This window comes from Haliaeetus leucocephalus, unplaced genomic scaffold (genome assembly GCF_000737465.1).
Source record: "Haliaeetus leucocephalus isolate CR32 unplaced genomic scaffold, Haliaeetus_leucocephalus-4.0 Scaffold751, whole genome shotgun sequence".
Taxonomy (NCBI): domain Eukaryota; kingdom Metazoa; phylum Chordata; class Aves; order Accipitriformes; family Accipitridae; genus Haliaeetus; species Haliaeetus leucocephalus.
Genome location: NW_010973187.1, coordinates 16,709,468 through 16,734,157, shown reverse-complemented (window position 1 = coordinate 16,734,157; position 24,690 = coordinate 16,709,468). Strand labels below are relative to the sequence as shown.

General features: G+C 43.9%; 1 protein-coding gene across 1 annotated transcript; it reads right to left on the bottom strand.

The window, feature by feature from the left end:
* Positions 1 to 8,218: 8,218 nt before the first annotated feature.
* On the bottom strand, positions 8,219 to 24,002 carry LOC104840286 (interleukin-2 receptor subunit alpha-like). Its single transcript, XM_010581111.1, has 7 exons — positions 23,942 to 24,002; positions 13,800 to 13,985; positions 13,455 to 13,577; positions 12,922 to 13,149; positions 11,676 to 11,694; positions 10,368 to 10,415; positions 8,219 to 8,336 (listed from the first exon to the last, which is right to left on the bottom strand). Exons 1-7 carry the CDS (start codon positions 24,000 to 24,002, stop codon positions 8,219 to 8,221), a joined length of 783 nt encoding a protein of 260 aa, XP_010579413.1.
* Between the last annotated feature and the right edge of the window lie 688 nt (positions 24,003 to 24,690).

Here is a 24,690-nt window from a genome sequence, read left to right as displayed (position 1 = left end):
TGACCAACAGAGCCAATGACAACAGCAAAGGATAAAGGGAGAGAGGAAGGTGGAAAGAAGAAATACAACTATATAAGCATAGGAAGAACATCCCAGCTCTCTTGAGGTCTGTAAATAAATAAAACAAGGAGAAGGAAGCAAATAACCTACATCTAATCACTAAGCTCCCTAACCCTGTGCTTACGCAGAGTCTGTGTTTATGTAAATTTGCTAGCAGGTTTTTGTTTGCTTGCTTTTGGCACCTGCACCCTGAGAGCAGGAGCTGAGGTACCAGACAATGAGGCTCAGAGATCAGATATACAGCAAGCTTTGACCATTTCTGTGATACACTGGTTGGATAATTTCATTCTCTGCTCTGCTTCTGAACCTTTTCTGCAGATTTATGTATAACTGATTTTATGGAATGCATTCAATGGGTATAAAAGATCAATGTATGCTATATAATTTAGTTCCTGAGTAGTTTACAATAGAAATTATTTTCTTCAGTGCTGGATCATAGGGTCACCTTACATATAAACAGAAGTTGCTTCCCACTGAAATTTCCACTGCTAGTAATGTCTTAGTACCCATAGCATCCTTGCAGGAGGTATGCTGTCCAAATCCAATCTGAAGATGCCATAACACCTACAAAAGCGTCACCGTCAGACTCCAGTTACTTTTCCTATGAGTGTGCATGAACAAAGTGGATCATGGTGCAAATGACTCATACGAACTGTCTCACAGAGATACCAGCTTGAGCCTGAACTTCTCAGCTTGGGAGCTGTTCATCAGCCTACTGGGTCTCATCACTCATGCAGGACAAACCTCTTTGGAGGCTGCACAGAGACATGGGGAGGGCTTCAGGTGCAGAGTCAGACACCTCTATGCAGGCTTCTCTGTGGGTGCTGAGTGCCTGAGCTCTGATTGCAGCCAGCAGAGATCCAGGTGTGGCTCAGCTGCATAAGTAGAGGCATCCCGGGCCACTCGAGATGCCCTGATGTCTGCAAGACATCCAGTGGGGCTGGCTGATCTGCTGTAGGATCCTGGGGGACACCCGCACCCATCTGGGCCAGCAGCCAGAGGCCAGACCAGTTCTCCAAGGGCATCTCCAGTGTCTCTGGACACCTGAGCATAGGCAACCAGCTCCCACCGCAGACTTCTGCTCCTGTCATCTCCAGCTGCCGTGGTGAGAGCAGCAATAGCTGCTTGTGCCAGCTGTGTTGCTCAGTGTGGTGGGAGAATATTTTGCTTTGTAGGAGGACGAGGTAGGAACATCACTCACATCCCCCTTTTGCTGGGTAGCCCCTGCAGTCCCAGGTCCCCTGCCCCAATGGATTTTTGCTCCTTCGTCCAAACGCTGACACAGACCACTGATGGGGTGAAACCATCAGTGCTATTGCAGGTTGAGGGACCTCTGCAGACACCTCTGGTGTTGCTCATGGGGCTTCCCTCTGACTCGCTCACCCACCTCCTCATGCCTGCTGGGGCTTGAAACCACACTCATCCTCACCACTGCCCATCCCGTGCCCCACCGCCCCCGCTTTCCAGCCTCTGCTGGAATCCCCTGCTCCTCAACCACCCCTGTGAGTCACCCCTCCATCAGCTCCCCGCGCTCTCCCCAGGACCTTTTCCCCTGGCAGTACCCAGAAATGCTCTCCCTTCCACAGCATGCATGTAAAACACCTAGGAAGCCAAAAAAATTAAATGAATCAGCTTGGGGGCTGCCTTCCAGCAGATGCCAAAGGTGCCTCACACAGCACCCTGGCTTGGAGCTGAGCAGAGGGCTGCCCCAGCCCTGTGGTCCCCAGCTCCAGGAGCATCCTCTTAGGCAGCTTTCATCTGTGATTTTTCTCTGGTTGCTGCTGACCCAGGCTATGAACGGGGAATTTGGTGAGCCCAGAGCCAGTCCATGCATCATGTGTGTGCCCCCGGTGGGATGGGAAGCTCCTCTGTCCGCTGGGAAGATACACCTGCACTGAGATGGGAAGGTAATTTTGCAGTTTGCTCTGTGTCCGTCCATTTTTGGGGTGAGCCGTGGGCACTAGTGGGTTGCTGGTATTTTAGACACAAAGGAAAAATTATTTTGCCCAGGAGCTGTGAGGGGATGCTGGGAGCTCAACCTCGTTAGCCCTATTGCTCATTGCGTCGCTCGCTGGGGTTGTTTGAATGGGCACGCAGCTTGCAGAGGGCCCTGCCGCTGTCTAAGCTCACTTCACTGCAAAGGGCTGGATGGTGCAGTTTGCTTAGTCCTTTTCCAAAAACGCCAATGGTTCAAACTCCTTGGACTGAACATGTTGTCACATCCTGTCCCAAAAAAAGAAGGAAACAAGAAAATCAAGAGAGTGGCATCATTTAGCCTCTGCTTGAGAAAGCAGCTGAGCAAAACTCCTTTGGTGCATCCGGATTTTGAGCAGCTATAACATTTCGCAAGAGTAAATACAATATGCTTATTTGTAAAGCTCTCTGGGTGCGTCTCGGGCTGCCACATGGGGAAGGCAGGCTGGGAGCACCTTGGTGGGGCTTTGCCATCTCCTGGACGAAGGACATGCCATGTCCATCTGCTGGGTCAGGCAGGCAGAGGCTATTTGATCTCCCTGTCATCTCTTTTGTGCAGGCAACAGATGTACTGTGCGTGGTTCTGAGCAAAACACGTGCTGTTTGTGGTACGACCAAGCTGATCTCCTAGCTGGTTGCCCAGGGGGGTGCCCATCTCTTAATCTCACCCTGCAGGGACAGGCTTTTTTCCTGGGAAATGAAGCTCAAAGCCATGAGGGTCCTTCCTGAGTCTCACAGGAGGTCCCACTGGGAATTTCCTGCCTTCAGTTAAATGTGGATCTACAAAAAGGAAAAAAAAGTATCATTTCCATTGACCTAACTGCTTTTTCTTGCTGGGAGCTAGTAGAAGAGAGGAATGTTCAGTTTATTGAAAAACAAGCAACATCTCTATTTTCACATGTTACGCATTGTTGTTGCAAGGTCACCAAATAATCTGGAAAGCCTGGAGACTTGCAAAACAATTCCTCCTCTTCATTCTTCATCCAAATATGTGAAATATTATTGTTGGCCAGTTAAATGGAGGAACAACGAATCACGGATCTTTGCATCTCTACAGCATCTTCTGTCTTGTCTTTCTTGAATCAAAGAGTTAAAATCATAGTCAGCAACTTCTAGAGCAAAATGCAGTGTGGGATAAACAGAAGGGCCCTGAGTATATGAATTAGAGGTTTGAGATAGCAGAAAAGTCTGTTGAGAGCTTATAAAAGGGGAATGGCACCGTGAAAACAACTGGGTCATTGAACATATTTGCATAGAGGTAGTAAATGAGTAGACGAGGAAAAGGAAAAACTTCTGCCAGACCAGCCACAAACTGGGCTTGGAGGAAAGCTTCAGCAGGAATTAAAACAGACATCTTAGATCTGATGTGGGGGAATTAATAAGATTTTAAACTGGGGAAGAGAGGGAATAGGAAAAACACGTGCTGAGTTCACACTGAAAGGCTTTGTGCTGTGTCTGTACTATTTTACATAATTCCCAGGATATTTGCTGGGAATACTTTTTTTTCCACATGCCATAATGATATCAGGGAGATTAATATTTTCAGATCCAAGATGCCAGGTCTCCTGCTATGAACTAATGTTTGTTTTCTAAGCATCACCTTGGCTTCTGTAAAGTACTTATAATGTAAATTTGCACTCTGTTTCTGACAAATTACACAACCGCATCTCCTTCACCAGTTATGTTACCTGAATCTAATATCTTTCTGAGTAACCTGCTCACATTTTCTTCATTCAGTAAATGAAGACTTGGTTTAACAAATTGCTACATGCATAAACTGTAAATAGCAATTTACTCCTGGGGCTTTGCGATCTTACGCTGAATGTTCAGAGCACAGGACCGGGACTGAGACTGGTTTACAAAGTCACCTCAGTGCCCCCATTTCCAATCCATAAAACAAAGATAGAATTATTTTCATTTTACTGTGCATTGTAACTTAAGGCTAAAAAGGAGAGTATAAAAACCTTCAGTTTTATTGTTTTCCTCTTACACTGCCCTAAATCAGAACTTTACCAAGGATTGAGGGAGTTTGAGCAGCATGAAAACACTAAAAGTTGGAGGAGAGAGAAACCTTTGGTTTTGAGCAGAGCGAGCTGGAAAACAGGGCTCCTCATGCACAGGAAATTTTGTCGCTTCAAAATGTGGTTTCAGTCTGAATCAGAACAAAACCCCAAGAGTTTCCAAATTCCCCTTGAAATGGAAATTCTGAGAATTTTGGTCTGGAAACGCTGAAGCAGGGTGTTTCTGATACCCACCTCCCGCCCCAGACCCGCGGAGCGAAATCGACTTTCTCGTCAGCTTGCAGCCGTGCTGCCACCAGCTTCCCCGTGGAGGTGGGAGGTTTCCTGGGGGACACCTACGGTGACATCTCCCCGGGAGCCTCTCCAAAAATCGCGGGAGTCCGAGCATTCGTCTGGGAGCCCTCATCCCTGCTGGGCTTCTTGGGGGTTGCACAGCTGGGTTCTGGCGGTACGTCGGGTGGTTGGAAGGGCTGTGTTAGGAAGACAGAGGATGGTGGAGGTTGGTGGCAGGGAAGAAGGACCAGTTTCGTTTCTTGAAAAAAGCCCCAAACCATTTACGCGGCAGTACTTTGCCCTGCAGCCGTGGACTGCACCCTCCTCCCTCATGGACCTCCCCCAGTTGGGATGACACCTTGACAGAAAGGGTCATATTTGGTGTGGGTATGTATGCCACAGCTTTCAAAATGAAATCTAGTTAGGGAATATCTTCCCCAAATTTCTTCTGCAGAAAGACTGGAGGAGAAAATAATTAGACACCTGGAAATGACTGGTGGAGCTGGTGCTTGCTGGAGTCCTGAAGTCTTTGCTCACATGCCTTTATACTCCCCAGGTGAGCACATATTTGCCCTGCCATGCTGTTATTCCTACAGAAAAATTAGATCTAGAAAATATGTAAGTAGCTGGAGTGTTAAGTCTGTGACTGAGAGGCAGATCTGTACTGTTTTGCTGCCTCCTTGCACTCCTTCTCAACCTTGCCTTATATCTACTGTCTAAATTGTCTAAGACACGGGCCATTTTTGGCCACTGAACAGTACTTGTGCATCACATCCCCACCTATTATTATTTTTTATTTGTCATTGCAACCAAAAAAACTTGCTTACATTTAAACTTAAGAATTTTTTTTTTCTTAGCGTGGCAGGAAATGTTTTTATCAGGTTTCTTCAGCGATGCATTTACAAAGGTGAGTGACAGATTCTGCAAGTATTCATGACTTCTAGGGCTGGGATCCGGCTCACTTATTGGGAAGTCTTATAGTAGGTGTTTACACGTGGGGGTAATTCTGCAGGCTGGGCACAAACAAATCATGCTGCTTGGCTCCCAGCTACCCATGCAGAGGAGGACAGGCCTCCCATAGGTCCTGTGTTGTAGCTTCCAGCCCTATGTAGATGTCTCCAACACCCCTGGGTGTCTCAGATCATGGCAGACACCTATCTTTAGGCAACCAGATCAATCTGTAGGTGTTTCTGTATGAGCTGCTGTCTGACCTCCCAGTAGAGTCAATGGTTGATATGGTCCGTGGGGTCTGGAAAACTATTAAACCTGGGTGGACACCTGCATTTGATAGCTGAGTGTCTCTAGACTACTCTTATCTCCACTGTGATGGGACCAGCTCACATGGAGATGCCCGTATGAAGGCACATATGATGACACATTGCAATGTGCAAGCTGATTCTTACACTGCAGACTTCTGGAAAAACACATTTCCTCACACTTGGGTTCCCGGCCATGGTATAAGAGTATGTGTATTTCCACCCCTTGGGATGGGTTAGGGTTAAGGGAGCTGCACTGCCCTTAGATTGTAAAAATCTATTAATTGCTTCTATTATCTGTTTTGGAGACATCTTTGCCAGAGATCCTTGTGCCCAAATATTTTTAGTTTCCTCCTGCATTTTAAAGGTTAGCTGTGACAGTACACGTGTGAGCTTTAGCACAGGTCTTCAGAATAAACCTTCCTGTAACACGTTCCTGAGTTTGTCATACCTTTTGCTAAAATGAGAGGGTAACGGAAAATAAATCATGTATTTTTCAAAGTTGAGATCAATAGCAAGAAGAACAAGCTGCCTTTCAAATATCCAGAACAATTTATTGTTATAGTTTATTAGTTGTTTCATGCTGAGGAAATCAAAGTCTACAAAATAAAAATACCAACCACCAGATCTCATGTAAACAAATGAGAGTGGCCATGGAGAAAGCACAACAGTGACAGTGCCCCTTTGGCCACAGCCTCTTCCAGCGATGGGTCCTACTGATTTCTACTTGCTCTCTGCTTGTTGTATTGAAGGCTCAAGCCTCAGACACAAACATTTCCCCCGAGGGCCAACAAGCCCTACCGAGAGGTAAAGTACAGCTCAGCTGAGAGTTACAGCTTCCCGATAAAGAACAAATACAGCTCCCATGCTAGAGGTGACCTGGGTTCAGCCTCTCTATAGTATTAATAGCTAGAAAAATTAAAACCCATAATAGTTGTCCAGTCTGTAACCCACTACTGCTTACAGGTCCCTTACTAGCAGTGTGTCTCCCTTAATTTCCAAGAAACGAAGGCAAAATGTGGAGAGAGAGCCCCTGAGCCAAGCTGGCTAGGAAAAGGAGGAAAAACCACTGGAGCAGTGGAAGACATATGATTCTGCTCTTGTTATCTGCATAAAAATGTGCATGCTAGGAGCAGATGAAATATTTGCCTTCTCCAGTGAAATGCCCTGAGCAGGACAAACCATGCCAGCCTAACTGCAGCAGTTAACGGAGGTATGTTAGCAATAAGTAATATGTATCGACCGAATGAAGCAGAAAAGCTTAGTAGCACTGCTTGCAGCCTTCAGAGCAGCTGACAGGTGTGAAAACCTATCATCTATTGCGTGAATACAGATTGTTGTTTGCTTCCAGACATAATAACAGCATGTAATAGACCATTACATATCCATCTTTATAAAGATACGTAGTACAAATAAGTCCTATTCCAACAGGAATTAAAAAAGCCAGGGGAAGTATAAATATCAAGGCTATGGAGTGAGAATAACTCAACAGGAATACAAACCAGTAAAACAATGACACATACACTCTATCACAAAATAGAAAACTACACTAAGATCTCCTGCCTCCTGAATTACGAGGAAGGGATTCATCCCATTTTGCTTTTGTCATATGCTATGTAAGCATCTATAGCTAGTCTGGTCAATCTGGGCATCGTTTAGAGTCAATACAGAGAAACAGGTGCCTTTAGACCATGAGTCATTTGGCCTGTATATATACATCTCTGTGTGTGTATATGTGGCATAAATAAATAAATATGCACATACACACATATATAGGCAATAGGGTGAGGCGAACAGCCCTCTAAAGGGACTTATTCCTCCCCATTGTCTGCCTCAGACAGAGATGCTTGCATTTTATCAGGTGAACCCCATCCTGCCAGGCTGAACGTGGCTAAAGAGAGGCAGAAGACTACTCAGACTTCACAAATTCCTAATAATATGTGTCAAGTATCGTGGATGCTTGAGTCTGTCCTCAAATGCCTTTGCGCTAGGTTCTTTGGTGCTCTGCAGCTACGAAGGAGCTGTCAAATTAATCAGCTGCCACAATCTGCAGCATCCTTTTCTGAGCTGGAGGAATAATGTAGTAACTGTTGTGGAAGGGGCTGGTCCAAAATAATTGGGAAGAAGAGGGCAATGACAAATGCATGTGTATAGTGAACCATGAGGGAGTAAGATCTTCAGCTTACGTGCAGAGGGTAAATGTGTTTGATTTCCTTTTCCAAGAGGAGCAGTGTAAGGAGGAGAAAAGTGTGACTGGCTGCATTTGACCTGTCTGGGTAGGGAAGGGATGGGGGGACATCAGCCATCCAGAATCTCTCTTTGCGGGGAAGGAGGCATGCGGGCTGTGATGACGGTGCCATCATCAAACGTACTTGGGTGAGTGGTCCATATGTATAGCTGGTCGCTCGGCAGAGGCTGCGGTTATATTAGCCATACATCTGCTATATGGCGGGAGGAGGAGAAGTGTTTTGGGGAAGCAGTTTCAGGCAGGGCTCTTTCCCTGTCTGTCCGTGATGGGGTACAATCCCTCTACCTGCACTCTGTAGGTGCAAAATTGCTGTGTCCCCAGAAGAATTAGGCTGTAATATTTTCTGCCTCCTTCACGTGTTGGATTTGAGCGTCCAGGCTTCCTCCTCATTTGCCACTGCTGGTCTTGGAGTCGCTGGTACAATCTGTCACTGGTTTCTTCTGTGGCAGGTCATCGATTTCATGAGTTTGGATCTGAATGCCACAATTCCCTAAGAAGTTTTCTCTACAGAAGGAAAAAGACTTTAGTGCAGCTGGGAAGAGGCAGGTTTTCCATGGCTTCTTCTATATTTACTACGAGAAACCACACAGTACTTTTTGCAGAAGACACCACTTAGGGTCTCAGTTACTATTTCACCTGGTATCAGCCATCTCATCATTTGTTCCACCACAGAGCCAGTGAAATGTCGATCATTCTTGACAATTTCTCACCTATCATATTCTCAGAAATCCCGCAAAGGCAATCTGCACCATGGCTGACCATCTTCACTAAAACATGTTTCAATGCATTGTCTACACTTTCTATGGCTTTATCCTATCGTGAACTAGCAAAACAACACTGCTGGTGTGGTTTCACAAGGTCCTCCCCTCCTCCTTTTCGAGAAAAATCCCCATTTAGCTGAGAAGCAGAGCCCATCAGAACTTAGTAAGGAGCATGAAGAGAAATGGGGATGAGGATTAGCAAAGAGAGAGGAGAAAAGAAGAACTCCCAAATGTCAAATTGGATTAAGTAGGCTGGGGAGCCTGTGAACAGGAGGAGCCTTGGTGCATCTCAGTGTAGTAATAGAAACAGTGAGGAGGCCAGACTAAAATAAGTTTGAAGTACAAAGGTGTCATGATGTGACTGAGAAATCAGGAGGGTGAAGGAAGAAGAATTACGTGGTTGTGGTGGCGTATGCTCCACCAGACTTCCCACAGGTTAGCCAGAGAGAAAAAGATTGATTGCGTAATCTATCTGAAACCAACATATTTGCATAATTAACCCTAATTTCCCCACAGGATTAATTTTCCACTCGTTATTTGAACTGCCATTCTGAGTTCCACAATGACTGGGACAAAGCAAGCATGCTTTTTGATTTCAAAAGCTCTGATTCCTTCTTTTCTTATGCCAGTATTTAATAGCTGAACCAAACAACCCAAAATCCAGGGTCATTTATTTAATTCCAAAGAAGGTATTCAGAAGTCTAAGCAGTGCAATAGTGAGATGGCTGATCTTCCACTGCTAGGGATTTTTTTTTTAGATTTCACATTTTCCTGCTTCCGTCCCACTTACCGTCTTCTCTGCTTGGTGAGTCACACAAAGACAGCAGGAATGATAAGCAGAACAAAAAAGATATCTGTTAAAACAGAAAATCAACATGGTTAGCACCTGGTGTTATCTTAATTATTGCAGTTACTCCAACTGGGAGAAACAGGCAAGACCTGGGATAGGGTCTCATGTTGCCCCTATGCCCAGAGGCAAGAGTTCTTCCATGTTGCCCCATGGCTTTCCTCCCTGGGGCAAACAGGACCCAGCCAGAGGGCACCTGGGCAACTAGAGATTGACCGCAGCCAAATAACCAGGGACTACTGATGCTGCGGTTCTGGCATAGTTTGCAACAATCCTCTTTCCCTTCCTTTATCTCACTCCATTATTCCTCCTTATTATAATGTGCGCCACAGTTGTCAGCAGACTCCAGCTGGAATCAAGAGCCCTTGTACAAAGTCTTGAATGTATGCACAGTAAGAGACAATTTCTATTTTCGCAGCTAATGGCTAAATGGAAGATAGGGAAGGGGGAGAAGAAAAATCTCTTCAGACTGATCGAAACGCATCAGTTTAGCTGTGAGGAAATATTTTATTTGCCCATCTTTTTTTACTCCTTGGAAAATGTGAAAGAAACACATCATTTAAATATTTACATTTTTTCCTGGTTTTTTCCAGTTGAAGTTATTCACTGAATTCATAGAAAGTCTCAGAGAAAGAATCTGAAAATTGCTTCATTTAAAAACTAGACTTTTGGTAGATCTATTTTCTTTTACATCCCTTATGAGTATTTGAAAACTTCCTTATAAAAATCTTAAGTGCTTAAACAGTCTCTATTTACACTTTTCTTACTGACTTCTCACCCAATACAAGGACATAGATGTGTCTTGCAGTGTATTTATTAGCTCTTATAACAGATATGGATCTCTCTGGTAGAACAGCAAATTGAAAGGCAAAGTAACTTCTCTGGGGGATGGAGTGAAGTCTGAGTCCAATTAACAAAATGGCATACCTGTCACTGGCAGTATCGCAGATGAGGAAAAGGGTGGATGAGTCGAACCTATGAAGAGAGAGAAATTCTTGATTTTTGTATCGATTTGCTTTTCTAGTGAAGAGTATCAAAGCAGTGATGAGGATAGAGTCAGGCAAAGAGCCAGCTCGTTCCAACATCGAAGCAGTGACGAGGGTAGAGTCTGACAGCTCTCCCTCTGCACAGAAGACTTAATAATTGCCATGTTTGTTTCTTGGCCATCAATAGATGTTTCCAGCCTGGATATCAACATATGTGCTGATCTGATATCTGTTAATGGTGGGCATGAAGTGAACTGTATCTTCCAGGGAATGGGATCCAGCTCATATGAAATTGGGAAGGTTGACTTTCAAGGTGCCAAGCTAGGATTTGGAAACATGGCTTCAAACAGGACCTCTTTTTCCCCAGAAATGTAAGCCAAAAATTCCCTGGTGCAAGAAATTAATTTAATTTTTCCCTTATCCTGAAAAGGAAGCTCTGAACTTGAGCCAGTATGAGATATGGACAGATTTTTAACAGGAGGTCCTGTAAGAGTGGTCTGTTGATAAATCTCTTTGTGCTGAATGCTGGGGGGAGAACTGAGAAAGGGGAGGATATCCCTTATCCAGCCCCATAAAAGACATCACATCATAACAAAGAGAAAGGCAACATTTGGGGGGAATAAATATTTGGTGCACTAATTACAAAGACCTGACCTTGGTCAGGTTTGAGTGTACTTTTGCAGGAAACTGGAATTATTCTGTTGAATTAAAGGCCAAGATGGCCTATTTCATCATCCATTCTCATGTCTTTCATAATCCTAACTTTAAAATTTCAAATATTTGTAATCTCTGACTATTCAATAGGTTGTATCATTTTCTAGGACTGGTATGTTGATGGATTATTTCCATCATAGCAAGAAGTTCCTTCATCCTGATAGTACCAGTGAAATTATCAATGGAAAAAAAGTGACTGTTGTGAAGGAGGAGGCAAGACCAAAGAACAAATTGTGACTGCTGTATCTGGAACACACTGAACTGGGCATCCCAAGGAAACAGACGGATCTGTAAGGAAGGGGAGAAAGTCCTGGGTTAATGCTGAAAGAGTGTGTCCAGTGAGTAAGGTGATTCATTCTTGCAGTCAGAGCAGCAAGGAGAGGCAACGATGGCCAAGTGTCACCTGAGAGGTCATCTGCATGCAAAAGGCCTGCCCAAACCATCCTGCTCCACCATATGGCCTGGTATGGGTCACAAGGGCTGGCATTCATCTCACCTACTGTTATGTAGACGTGGCCTCTGAGATGATAGTTACCTGGGATCTGCTATAGCCACTGGGGAGAAACAAGTTTTTATAGGATGCAAGTCATCCATGCTAAAATAGACGTGAAATACGGCAGCTAACACAGCACCGTCAACACCTATTCCCATCTGTCAGTTATAAAGGCAGTCCAACTCAGATGTAGGCATCTATGCAATAGATGTCTACAGTTCTGCAAGATTAATTTCCTCTAAAAGGCCCAAGTACTGGTGAAAATCAGATTTTTCCACCCTCAGTTGGTAGGAAAAGTCCTCTCATGTTGACCTTGCATTGGCTGCCTGTAAAATTCAGCCCACAGCACTCCCCTACCTCAGGGGAGGTTGGGAAGATAATGAAAGCCTGAGGACAGCAGAGATGGTGGACATCTGACTCCGTCCACCTACAATGGCTCTGCCTGCCACCCAGAAAGGGGCCAAGACCCTCAGTGATATCACAGATACTTGGGAAAGGGGCTCTGTTTTCTCTCTGCATATTGAACTCATGCATTGTAGAGTTAGGAGAGATGCCATCAGAAAAGGTGGGTAATTTGTGTGGGGTAGAGGCCATGAAGGTCTTTTTTCTTGCATTAACCTATCTAAGGGCATAAAAGCAAGAGGTAGACGTTCCACAGCCTCACTTGAGAGCCCTGCTTGTTCCCTGAGCAGTGAAACTCCAGCTGCCAGACTGCAGTAGTGCATGTCCTGCTGAATCTGGGTCCATAAGGGCTACGGTGCAATATTGGTGGGCTTTTTGCTGTCTCTTTGTTCAAAACAGCATCCTAGGTGTTAAATTAAGAACCGAGCCACATCACTTAGGTTTAGCTATGGACTAGCTAAACTCTGGATCCTAAAACCCTGAGCAATCATGAGAGATGCTTAGATATACTTTTTGGAGTACCTTACTGTGAAGTGACAATAGATGACCTATAGCTGCTGGGAGGCAGGAAAAAGAGAAGGCTTATTCTATTTTCTTCCCAGTATATGAGAGAGTGGCTCTATCTGCTCACAAATTCCTGCAATTTTGCAGTTAGTATGAAAGGACACCCAAGACAAAAGTAGGACGCAGCTACGTCCTCCCCAGAGATGTCATCTCCATCAGTCAGAGATGACATCTCCATCAGTGTCAGAGCCCTGAGGTCACTGATCTCTCCATCCTGAACCCCAAGCAGGTTGTTCCCTAGGACTCATGTGCTGAGTTGGGGGTTCTGGACCCTACATGAGCAGGTCATGACACCAATGTGATGCCAAAGCAACCATCTTACCTGGTGTAATAATCTGTGTCGGCCACCCATCACTGTCATTGGTGCATCGCACGTCAAGATGGGTCCAGATGATTTTGCCATTCACCTTCTTGCACGTGCTGGTGCCAGAGGTGGGGGATTGCTTATCGTAACCGCTCTGGCATTTGAAATGTAATACTTGCTCCAGGTAATAATGGGCGTTCTGGCTTAAAGAGGCATGTGGAATAGTCTTGGGAGGACCACAAAAATCTGTGGGATCACAAGGCAGCACATGGTTAAAGCAGATAGATTTTATCTACTGCTTATGTTCTTGAAACATGATTTGTGTTCTTGCAAAAAGTAGACAAGCAGGATATAACAAGCCTTCCTAATTCTTTGTTAGGATATAAAATACTTATTCACTTACACCGTATCACTTGTTCAGCCTAGGTATTATAGCAATTGTTTCTTTCTCTCTGCCTGTCAAAATAATTAAAAATTACTTATAATTCTTACACTGCTTCCATGGAAATCAGTGGAAGAAGCATCACAGTAATGAATGGGCTCTTACCTACCTTTCTGGTCAAACTCTGAAAGGCTTTCTTGCCTCTGGGGTGCAGGGCTCTCTGTTTTGTTTTCTGGCTTCTGTGTAAAATCTAATTCCATCATGGGAGCCGTTGACAACAAAATTGTCTCATCTGTGGGAGAAGTTATATTTGCTGAATTACAGCAGGATGAATAGCGGAGCAAAGTCAGAGCACCCAAACTTTTAGAGGCAGGATAGAATTGTTGCAATTTCCAATTTGCAAAGATAAGCACAAAAGATAATTTGTTAGAGCAATGCCCAGATGTGTCTTACACAGACTAACTCATTGGAAAAACACCTCTACAAGTGTAGTAAAAGGACAATAATCACTTACTAATGCATTCAAATTCCTTGTAGACCCAAGAAGCAACATGCTGTGTACTCTGACACCTAATTCCCGGGTACTGTCCACTTCTTCGCTTGTAGCCACTGTCACATTCATAATACAGTCTGGTCCCCAGTGCATATGTATCAGCAGTAATATCAGCAAATTTGGTCCTTGGAAGAGGTGGGCATTTTTCTGCAAAGAGAAAGCCTGAGAATCAGGACAGCCTGTGCATCTACCTTATTCACTGAGGACTTCCCACATCTTTCTGTCTTATCAATACCAGATCATGCCCAGAGCTCAGCAAAGTAAGCCTAATTCTGCTCCCAGCCACAGGGCTGAAATCACAGCTGAGGGATGAAACTGGATGTCATGAAGGGAACATGAGGGTAGCAAAGCTTTGTTTCTTTGATTGTCTCTAAGCCAAGGAGGGGCTCTGAGTGTCTGGCAAAACTATTAGTTATTTTAAGTGAACATTTTTCATTTTAATTTTAGAACAATCCCGCCATCCAAAGCCTTCTTCACGTTGGAGTTAGTTGTTGCCATTGATTTTTTTAAGTACAGGTTTGTTCAGGGTGCAGAAAAATCCCTTGTGAGTGTCTCCACCAAGTGACATGAAGCCTGTATTTGTCTAGACTTTTTTAGTTAGGAGGGGCCAACGAGACTCCCTTGTCTTTCTTTTAGAAGAGAAAGGATGCTGGAGCAAGGATGTTCCGCAGCAGCTGGGAGCGGTGGTAGGAGGCACCAGGCCTATCTGCCTGCTCCTGCCCCTCCTGCCTGAAGCAGGCTGTTGAGCCCTTTCTTTCTGCACCCAGCGGATGGGCAACATGAAACACTACCAGCATTTTCTTAATGAAGCTGTATACAATCACATTGTAGAGCTGCTGCCTGCACCAGAGTGTGCAGCCCTCGCTCTATGGAGTGAGGCATAATAAGCAAAACTAAGCCATTAAAAGTTGCAAACATCGGAAAGGGGAGTAGAGTCTCGGTTCAGTCTGAGCACACCAAAATGCAGCTTACTGTGAAATAAGTTTGCAAACCTAAATATAACTTGTCCCAAAACAAGGACGTGAAGTGCTGTGTCATCAGCAAATCACATCTAAATATACGTCTCAATCAGTTGGAAGGAATTAAGTTAGATCGTTTCAGTGCACTTGAAAAGCCCACTGAAGCTGAGCTGGAGACCCAGAAGTTGATAAAGGCACTACTTAATGATTATTTAAGGCCTAAAGGCTGAGAAATTCAAAGATAAAACAGGCTGGTTGCATCAGGGCTGGCATTCAGGATCTTTCGGTGCATGATCTGTGGCCCTTTATACTTATGCATAATAGTAACAGCTATTACGAGTTAAATTCCTTCATCATCATGTCTTCACATTTTCTGCAGCCGTAATTAATGCAGCCTTAGCAACCAGCAAGAATGACTGTGAAAGAGCCTTGAATCCCTGATAGTTGTTCATCGTTTGGCATCTGTCCTTGACTCCCAAAGTGCCTTCTCCTTGAAACAAAGCCATGCCTTGCCTACAGCAACCCAGTCAGTGACTCCCAGACCCAGTCCTGTGATGCCCTTTTCTTTCAGAGCCACCCATCATTTTCTTGCCTTGATATTTTCTGCCCTTTTTACTTTCCATTATCTTGCCACTGAATAAAAGTCACAAAGTTTGAAGAAGGCAACAATGAAAAGTATTGTGAGCGGCTTAACAGCTAAACTGCGTAAGGGATATTTTAATCCCCTTGTATCTTTGTGTAATCAAAGGGTTTGCCTTGTAAACTACATCAGACTGTGGCTTGGAGACAAGCGACTGTACCCGAAATAGTTAACCACATGGTTTACCACAGACTGTCAGGGTGATTAAAATTAAAGAGTTATCAGATTAGCAGCAAGTTGAGATCATGTACTCTCACTTTCCCTGAAAGCTAAAAGCATGTTTCCCTCAAGACTTCAAAAGCCTCTTTGAAGCAGACTGCAGATCTGAATCTCAGCACGAGGCACTCAAACCTACAACTCTTTAGTCTCTTCTTCAGAAAACCCACAACATTTAGCCTACTCATCATAAAGGGCAACTGTTGTTTTAATCGATGATCAAATGAAGTTAAGGTTCTTCTGAACTTGGACGCATCAGATAGGGATTGTGCAGAAATGGTGCCCATGGGTGATGGTGAGCAATACCCACTATGCTGGTGCTCTTGGATCAACACATCCATGCTGCAGCTGCATCTCACACAACACTTCTAGAATCCAACCTTTTCATTTCATCCACATCACTCTCATTTCTCTCTTCTCACATCTAAACCATTGCAGTATCTACTTCTTTGGCCTTTACAACCACATTCCTATCTCTGATCCAGAAAGCGCTTGGAAAGATGAATTTCCTACGTCTCATTGTGACCTTCTGTTTGCCTCCCTCTGTTGACTTCTAGCTGCTTCACTGTCATGTCAAATATTTCACTCCCATTTTCAAGAACTTTCTCCTTATCAACCATATCCTTTCAAAACATTGGCTTCTTTTCCCATGCTAGACCAACTCATCAACGTGTTTGCTATCAAAGTCATCAGCTTTGGGGTTTATTGTTGTACCAGTCCTTGCACTTGGAGAAGCCTTGCATGAATATGGACATTTCAAGTTGCCATTATTCCTCTTCACTGTCTTTAAATATCTTATATATCTTCAGAGGTGCTTTTCTTTAAGTAGTCTTTTACTCATCTTTCAAGAACAGGTAGGCACCCAACATGCTGATCAGTATTACTTCTGTACTTGCTTGCCTTACATTTGGATCCTAAACTTTCTGTGTTCGCCAGCTATTTGTACCACACTTACACAAGTGAGTCCTAGCTATCAGCCAGGACTCCAGGCATTGTGGCGGTAGATGTGATAATAACTCATTATAATGACTACACACTCAGTGAAGTCTATTTGAGAATGGAAGCTATAGTTTTGCCCAGAAGAGCTCCCAGTGTTTTGACATTTAGCAGCATCATAGGTCCCAGCTAATTGCAGTATTCAAACTCCCATCAGGGAAGAATAAGTATCCTCCAAAGCTGCAAAGGCCATAGATGGTGGCATATAGGCTTGCAGGGGTGTTTCATGGCACTGGACCTCTCGGGATAGCATGGGAAGACTGTGCAGAGAGGAAGCAGACCTGGTGAGGTCTGGATCATATTGCCTACATGGAATGACCTCTGGAGTGAATCATCCCTAGAACTTCATTCAATCTTTGTGCCTGAGGAGACTGCATGGTTTGCCTCTAAAAAAATCAACATTCCTGCTGTGTGGGTGATAAAAGAGCCAAGGGATGAGAAGAAGCCAGGAAACTAGAGAATGGCAGTGTACATTTACTCCTTGACTAGATTTCTGACTTTTTATGTTTTTAGGGGAGATTAACTTTGCTTTTTTTGCTGTTTCACACCTGGTTGGGAATTAGTCTGTTGATTCGTTTGAGTTGGTGTGATATGAAAATATAAATCTTACAAAGGCCAGCACACCTAGGCGTAACCTGCCTTATAGCCTCTGGTGGCCCAGTTTTGCACAGCCCAGCTTCCCTCTGCGTTCTGCCTCCCTCCACAGCTGCTCCAGGGCTACACTCCTGCTAGTATTGGTTTAAAAGACTGCCCTGACATCACCTTCAAATCTCTTGGGGTTTTGTTTGCCTCCTCATTTTCCCTCCCCACATCCTCCAATTCTCCATCCCCGTGACAAGGTGCTGCGCATCCCTATTTCCTTCTCTTTCAACCTCAATGTCCTCTGCCCTCCCTTTCCTTCATTCACAAGCTTCATCAGCCCCAACCTACCATTCTCATCTCCTACACCCCAAAAGTGCCCTATGGCTCGATTTCTTTGCACTTAGAGGTACTAACATGATGTATTGAAATGGGTGGTGGGTATTGAAGAGGGTGGTGTAATTGCGTTCATGGGATTTAGCACTGCTATCAGTTGCAGAATTGCTAGAACACGTAGCTCTCCTAAGGCAGCTGGGAATCTGCATTTCTCCCCGTAATAGTGGATTTTTGGTGCCTACAGCATTTCTGGAAATTTTGGAACCGGTTTCAACTATTATCGTATAGTGGATGGAAACATGCCCTTGGAATTAGGAGACTAGTGGGTTCAGATGATAGACATCCATGAAACATAAAAATTAAAAAGTAGTTATTGCATCTTCTGGTGTGCTCCCAAAATTAAGTTTGGTAAGTTTTCTGAGACCTGCAAGCCTTGTTATATGAGCCAAGAGATAGGTGGGATTCCTGCTATTCCTGCTTAAGCAACGGTGCCTGATGCCATTTGAGGTGTCTTGGGGCATGTGGGAGCTGTCAGATATCACATAGGAATTACTGGAGGCTGGTGCCAGGCAGAACACCCTGCCATGCCCTGTCTTTTGCAAGTTCATTGCCATGTGCTAAGTAAAGCTTAACTGTCTTTGGCTAACCTCAGCATCTAGCTTTTGGCTGCCCTCAGCATCTAGCATCATGGTGTAGGCTCAGGGGAAAGAAACCCACTAGCTAAATCACCGTCAGTTCTTTCAGTGCTTGGCTTTCTTCCCTGAGGCTTCCCATTCAAATACATTACTGACCCAACGCAAAACTGCTCATAGTAGATGTGCTGACAGTATTAGGATTTATGAAGCTCTCCTGCCTATTTCTCTTCCATGCCTGAGTTGGCAGAGCAGTGTTAGACGAGGCATCAGAACAACACCTTTTGTCCAGAAGAAGTGAATAGGGAAAACTGATAACAGGTATTTTTAGTATTAGATAAACACAGACAGTGAGTCATGCCACGATAACCTAAACTTAGAATTTCCTCTGTCATGTGGCTGTGTGTCACCAGCGCTGACATTTTTGTTATGTCAAGTTAAAAAGGCAAGGTGCAAAAATAGGACAATTTTCCCCTAAATACAAAGGTGGTAAGACAGGATCAGTAGCAAACCAGCTATCCTGAAGATCTGGGTAGAAGTAGTGGAAGAAACCAGGTACTTCACACACCTGCCTAGTTCACAGATGAAGAGAACCTCTCCCCTGAGATACCAAGAAATCAAACCATGCCAAAATGAAGACATTTATCCAGATGTGCCTGAAAAGCTAATTCAGCCCTGGGGGTTCATATGCTGCCTGAAACTATGTGCTCTCTAAATAGAGCACGTTCTTGAAGATGAAACCGATACGGGTGGAGAGAAGGAATTGATACCAGCAACTGGACTGAAACGGTAATGAACTTTTTGTAACTTCAAAACTTATTCCCAAAGGGTCCGTTAACAAGCTAACTACAGCGCTGCCTGCTTCTTTCCCCTCTGATTAATGTCATTTATTGTCTATGTGGATTTGTAAGCTGGCAATAGATCCCAGCTCTGGGCCTGGGGTGCAGACCTGAAGTTTATGGTAATTGGCCTGTGAGATTTTGATTAGCTATACTGTAGACTACACAGAGATTATTTTACAAAGTCATCTGACTAGTAATGACAGAAACATAATGCAGATGAAATCACCAGGCGCAAGTTTTAATGCAAACTGTGATGGAGGAGAGATTGGCCTGATGGGGCAGGAGATGGGTTTTAATATTCCTAGCAGTGAAGAAGAGGCATGTCCTATTCTAAGGACTAGGCAGTTCAATGCCTGCTGAGTTTTCTGTACTAGATGTTTCTGTTGGAAATATACTGGAATATGAACCAGCAGGAGCTGTCCATTAACTCTTTGTAGGACCATAGAAAATTAGGTTTGGAAGACATGCACTTCTCTTACCTCTTGGCTTAATCATGCTAACCAGCTGTTTGCCATTGACCTAGCCATGGAATCTAAAGCAAAAAGAAGTTCTATATACAGCAAGGCTAGAGTTGGTTTGAAAGTGGACTAAGCTTTCCCATGCTAAGCGTAATTTAGCCTCAGGAACCTGCCTTCTTAGCTCCTTCTGTAAGAAGCGGAGCTGGGCAGACCTCTTTAGAGGACAGCAGACACCTAACTTAAGTTCTCCAAAGCAATGCCTAAAGGTGCTTCTCTCTTTTTATTAGCTACAGTGGTGGAAGAATGCTCTTACATGCTCATATCAATAATTAGTGTGGTTTAGCTAACGCATCGATACCATTTTAAAGCTCGCTTTACTGTGAGTTCCCAGGAAAGCAGCCTGCAGATGTGTCTTCTGCTGACCCAGATGTTTCTTGACTGAATATCTGTCTCCCCTCTTCCCATACACAATTATCCCTCTTCATCACCAACTCACTCCTGTTCTAAGGCATGGACTGAGTGCCACCCACCCGACAAAAAGCAGACGTTTCAATTCCCTGTGTAGTCACTAGAAAGACGAACACAGGACATGACTCACTGCACCCTTATCTGCAATCTGGTAGATGAACTGTGCCCTGAAAGCACTCCTTTCTCTCCCCTGGCTATCAAGGGCGTCCACATGTCCAGCTCAGTAGAGAAGATGGTGCAGATGCCTGAAGTTAAATGAGATGAATCTCACGCCTGCCCTGGCAGAGAGGCTGGGCTGAGGACTTGGACTGCAAATGTGGAATTGGAAGAGGGAGCATTACAAAGAGGGAGAGTGTTTCCTAAGGCAGGGAGAGGGAGGAAAATTAGCCCAAGCACAGTGCACTGCATCGAAAATGTACGAAGTGGAGAATGGAGAACATTTGTTTTTCTTACTCTGGGTGTTTATAACCTTCTTGGTTCTGTGGTAAAGCTACATGGTATAGTAGCAGAACACAGAGTCTGGTTTTGAGAATATCATACGTGAAAGCCTTGTTTTGGTGTGACATTTGGGTTTTGAATCGGTTTGGCTACATTTTTGCTTAAATCTGTGACTTCACTAACACCCGCCTCTTCGGTATTTTCATCTAAAGGGAAAAACACATTACAGAGAAAGAAAATTGGCTTTTTAAACAGCAGCAGAAACTCAGATCCTTTTCTTCAGCTGGAGCTTTCTCAGCCTTGCCTTTTGTTGGGTTGGAAGGGCAGTAGAGAATATCCTCTCTGAAAATAATTGAACTGACTGACAAGCATGTGTCCCAGTCTTGGGTAACAGTGAAAAAAGGTCTGGTGGGACTCTTCTGATTTCAGATGTGGCTTTAACACTCATTTCATTTGACTTGTGGCCTTAGCGTGGTCATTGAGCTTTTTGCTGGAGCTCTCAGGAGTAGGATGGAAATTATTTGTTAGTGTTGATGATTTTTCTGACCTTGTAATGCAAGAAACGTTTTTCCAAATGAAGAGGGCTGTTCATTCTTTACCTGGGGGCTCGCACTTTCCAAATGGAGAACATAAAGAAAAAGCAGCAGATGACAGAGTGCTGCTACCCTGGCAGGGCTGAGGAACAGAGATTCAAGTGAAGAAAGTCATGGAATGACTTTGGAAATGTGAGTTTTGGAGAAGCATTGGAGGAGATGGAGGAGGCTGTTCCAAGATTCAGGACCAGGGTCAGGAGATGGAAACTGTGCATAGAAAACATCCAAAAGCTGGTCTCTGAAGATACAATTAATGCAACGGGAAAAACAGGAGAGACAAAGCTGAACATCGAGGAAGAAAGCAGGGAGACCAAAACTGCAATACTCTGAAGGCAATAGTGAGCAAAGTCAAAGGTAGTGGCTTTCTAGCAGTTCCTAAAGAGTGGATTTTTGCTGTGATAAAAGGGAAGGACATAACATCTCATCTCTGATGATGTAGGGAGATTTCTCCATCTGAAGGCAGAAGCAGATACTGCAGGATCTCTGTCCATAACATCTGCTTTTCCTCAGCAGGATCACAATTTTTTAACAATTTTTTTAGTAATTTTTTTTTAATTTTAGCTGTATATTGGGCACTTTGCTGCTGAGGGCCACTGAAGCTGGAAGGTTTATAAAGGCATTTGCTCTCTAGGTGACCTTACAAGAAACACTTGTATGTGTTTGACAACTTTAATTTATTCTGCATTGCATTTCAAATCCATGGGAGCGAGCACTAATATGCAAGTATAATGGGAAAGAAATTCCTCTCATTTAAATGACTGAGATCTGGTACCCATCTTGTGTGAATGAAATTCAGTTGAATGAAATTCTTTCTTTTGTGAGTTTTAATCCTTTCCAGGTTTAACTTGCAAATCTATTCAATGTATTCCTGTAAGATGAATAGCAAGATGGAAAGGTTGTAGGAGCACAGACCAGCTTTTATCTTGTATTTGACCCTCACCTAGCATACTTCAAGGCTCATCCATGCCTGCAACTTCTAGGCACTGCTGCTGTGCAGAGTAAATGAGATAAATGTGATGCTCCTCACAAGAAAATCAGCATTTCTCTTATCTTCTTTAGCACTAAGGTGTAGTTTAATTTTTACTAAATGAATGATCATCCCATGCCTTAGTTTCCCTCGATACATATCAGAGGACTTTGCCCTCTCAAAGCGCTTTGAGATCTATTGGTGAAACTGTTCTGTAAAACAAAGGCTTTTTATCTTGTTTTTCCCCTAATGGTATTTATCCCTGATCGTGCATTTTGCCAGAATCCCTCTTGCAAACAACATCTATGGCAGGATCTATTTACAAAACTGAACTTGCAGTGCTGGGATGAGCTGAAAAGACTAAGGCAAAAAAATATGAATAGCACTGTATGTTCTGAGACATACTTGATTTTTGACCAGTTTGACCTAGCCTCTTTCCCTTTTCTTTGCTTATGTCTGTCCCCAAATCTCCTTGTTGATCCCCCTAAGGAATTAAAAACAATAGGTCTTACAGCCACAATACTTCAGGCATCTCTACAATAAACCCCCCTAAACTGGTAAAAGGTGGTATTTCTACCTTAGCGTATTATTTGCAGGGAGAAATTTAAAAAATATATATAAATATTATGTTTAAACATTGGGAGAGACATTGAAAATAAATACAGGAAGCTGAATAAAGAAGAGCTTACAGTGAAGAATGCAATGCTATGCATTTATTCATTCATCAGAGAATTAAATCACATCAAATAGCATAAAATGCAACTGCTCTAACACCACGCAATTTTTTTCCAAAAACCAGAAAGATTTCTGATAAATGAGACTTGCCAGCAAGAAATCTCACAATGTGTCCCAGGCACAGTAATACAGAAAGCGTGATAGAGGGGACCTGACTCATCCCAGAACCGATCCTATTTACATATCTCTGGCTGAATGTCTCGCACTGATGCTCTTGCACGCAGCACTTAAACGCTCACCGTGGGCACTGGCACTTCATTTGGCAATGAAAATGCCCCGTGAATGAAAAGGTACAGCGTTTACTGGCAAAATACTTTAACGAGAATAAAATCACCTGGGGGTTAAATATTTGTGAAGGTACTTCCTGCATTAACGAGTTCGGTTACAAGCGACACAGTCTTCCCTTGAGATGCCCTGCCCCTAGTAAAATTCGCAGCCCTGCTAGAGGTGATCCATCAGCAGTAACAGTACCATTGCATCTGAGAACCTGACTTAGGCTTGTTTCTGCTCATACCTCCCAACCTCGACATCATCATCAGATACAGAAGGAAATATCACATTTATGGAGCAGTGAGAGCGTAAGATTTTTTTTTTCCCCTCTGAACAAAGCAGTTTAAATTCAAATACGCTAATATATCACCAGACCATTTCTCAGTGCACACACTTGTCACAATAAATAAGCCAAATATAAGCAGTATCACAATTTATAAAGTGTAAAATTCTGCTGAATGAATTAGCTGCCTCCGTTCACAGTTTGTAGGCACTACTAGTTGGGAGGCGTGGCTGAAAGAATACTTGGTATCTATAGTACCCATAGAAAACTTGGATGGCACCTTTTAACTCATAGCATTGCCATCAATTTTACCTACAGAGGTACTGACATTTCAGTGTCTATTTTTGTATTTCCTAAAGTTATATGCAAAATGGAAAAAAACAAATTCAAAGAGCTACCTACCTAAGGTGCACAAGGCTGCTTTGATCTGCCCACTGTTCCAATGATGGGTTGGAGGATACATACATTACTCACACAAAAAATATCCTGTAGTGCTCTGGGTTGTCTGCAGTTGATGGTTTGTGGGCACAAACCCCATTTGTCTCGTTTCCTTAGAATAATAAATTCCTTAAGCTCTTAACATCTTTCCTTACCTGAAAGGAATCAGGATGTTGCGAACATCCTCCAGCAGCCACCACAAAAAAAAGCAGATCGCATTTTCCCTCCCTGAAAGGCAGAAACAGTCTTTTACCTGGCTGGTTCCCCTTGACGGATCCAAACAAGAGCCACATCAAAAGGCACTTGAGCTCCATGGGACTTGTTCACATCCTTTCTCCGCAACACCGAGGATGGTGAAGTTTCTCAGAAGTGATGGGCTGGTGCCGACCAAGCCAAGGAGCCGTCTACTGCCCGGTTAGACTGGTGGGGAGCACCACCCTGCGTGCGCAGCAAGGACTTTGCTCTTTGGTCAGCAGATCATCGTTTCGCTGGCTGGCTCTGCAAGAGAGAATAAAGACTGCTCTCTGTTCAGGTATTAGTAGCTTTTATCCAGGAAATCAAACTTAATGCTCGCTGTGCCGGAGTGTGCCGTCGTGTGTAGGAAGTGGTTTGTCACATCAGAGCTACTGACTCCAGAGCTGTACCACTACAGCTGAGGTCAGTAAAAGGGGGCAAGATTTTAATGGGTTTGTGCAGCCACTCAACCCCAAATCTGTGGCTGGACAGGCATTTGGGAGGGACCATTGCTGTAGAATAGTTGTCTGGTGTGCAACAATGGACTTTCAGACACCATCCGTGGGCTCTGCCTACAAAGAAAAGGTCCCATGGGGCATTGTTTTGGCTTTTTTGAGGTCTTCTGATGACGATAAAGTCACACTCCATTCATTTTTTGATGTATGCATGCTTGCAGTTTCTCTGAGTGACAGCTGAGCTTCTGAAGGATGGACAGTTTGACCAAAAAAAATCTATGAGGATGAGGCTGGCACATTTGGAAAGGGTTTC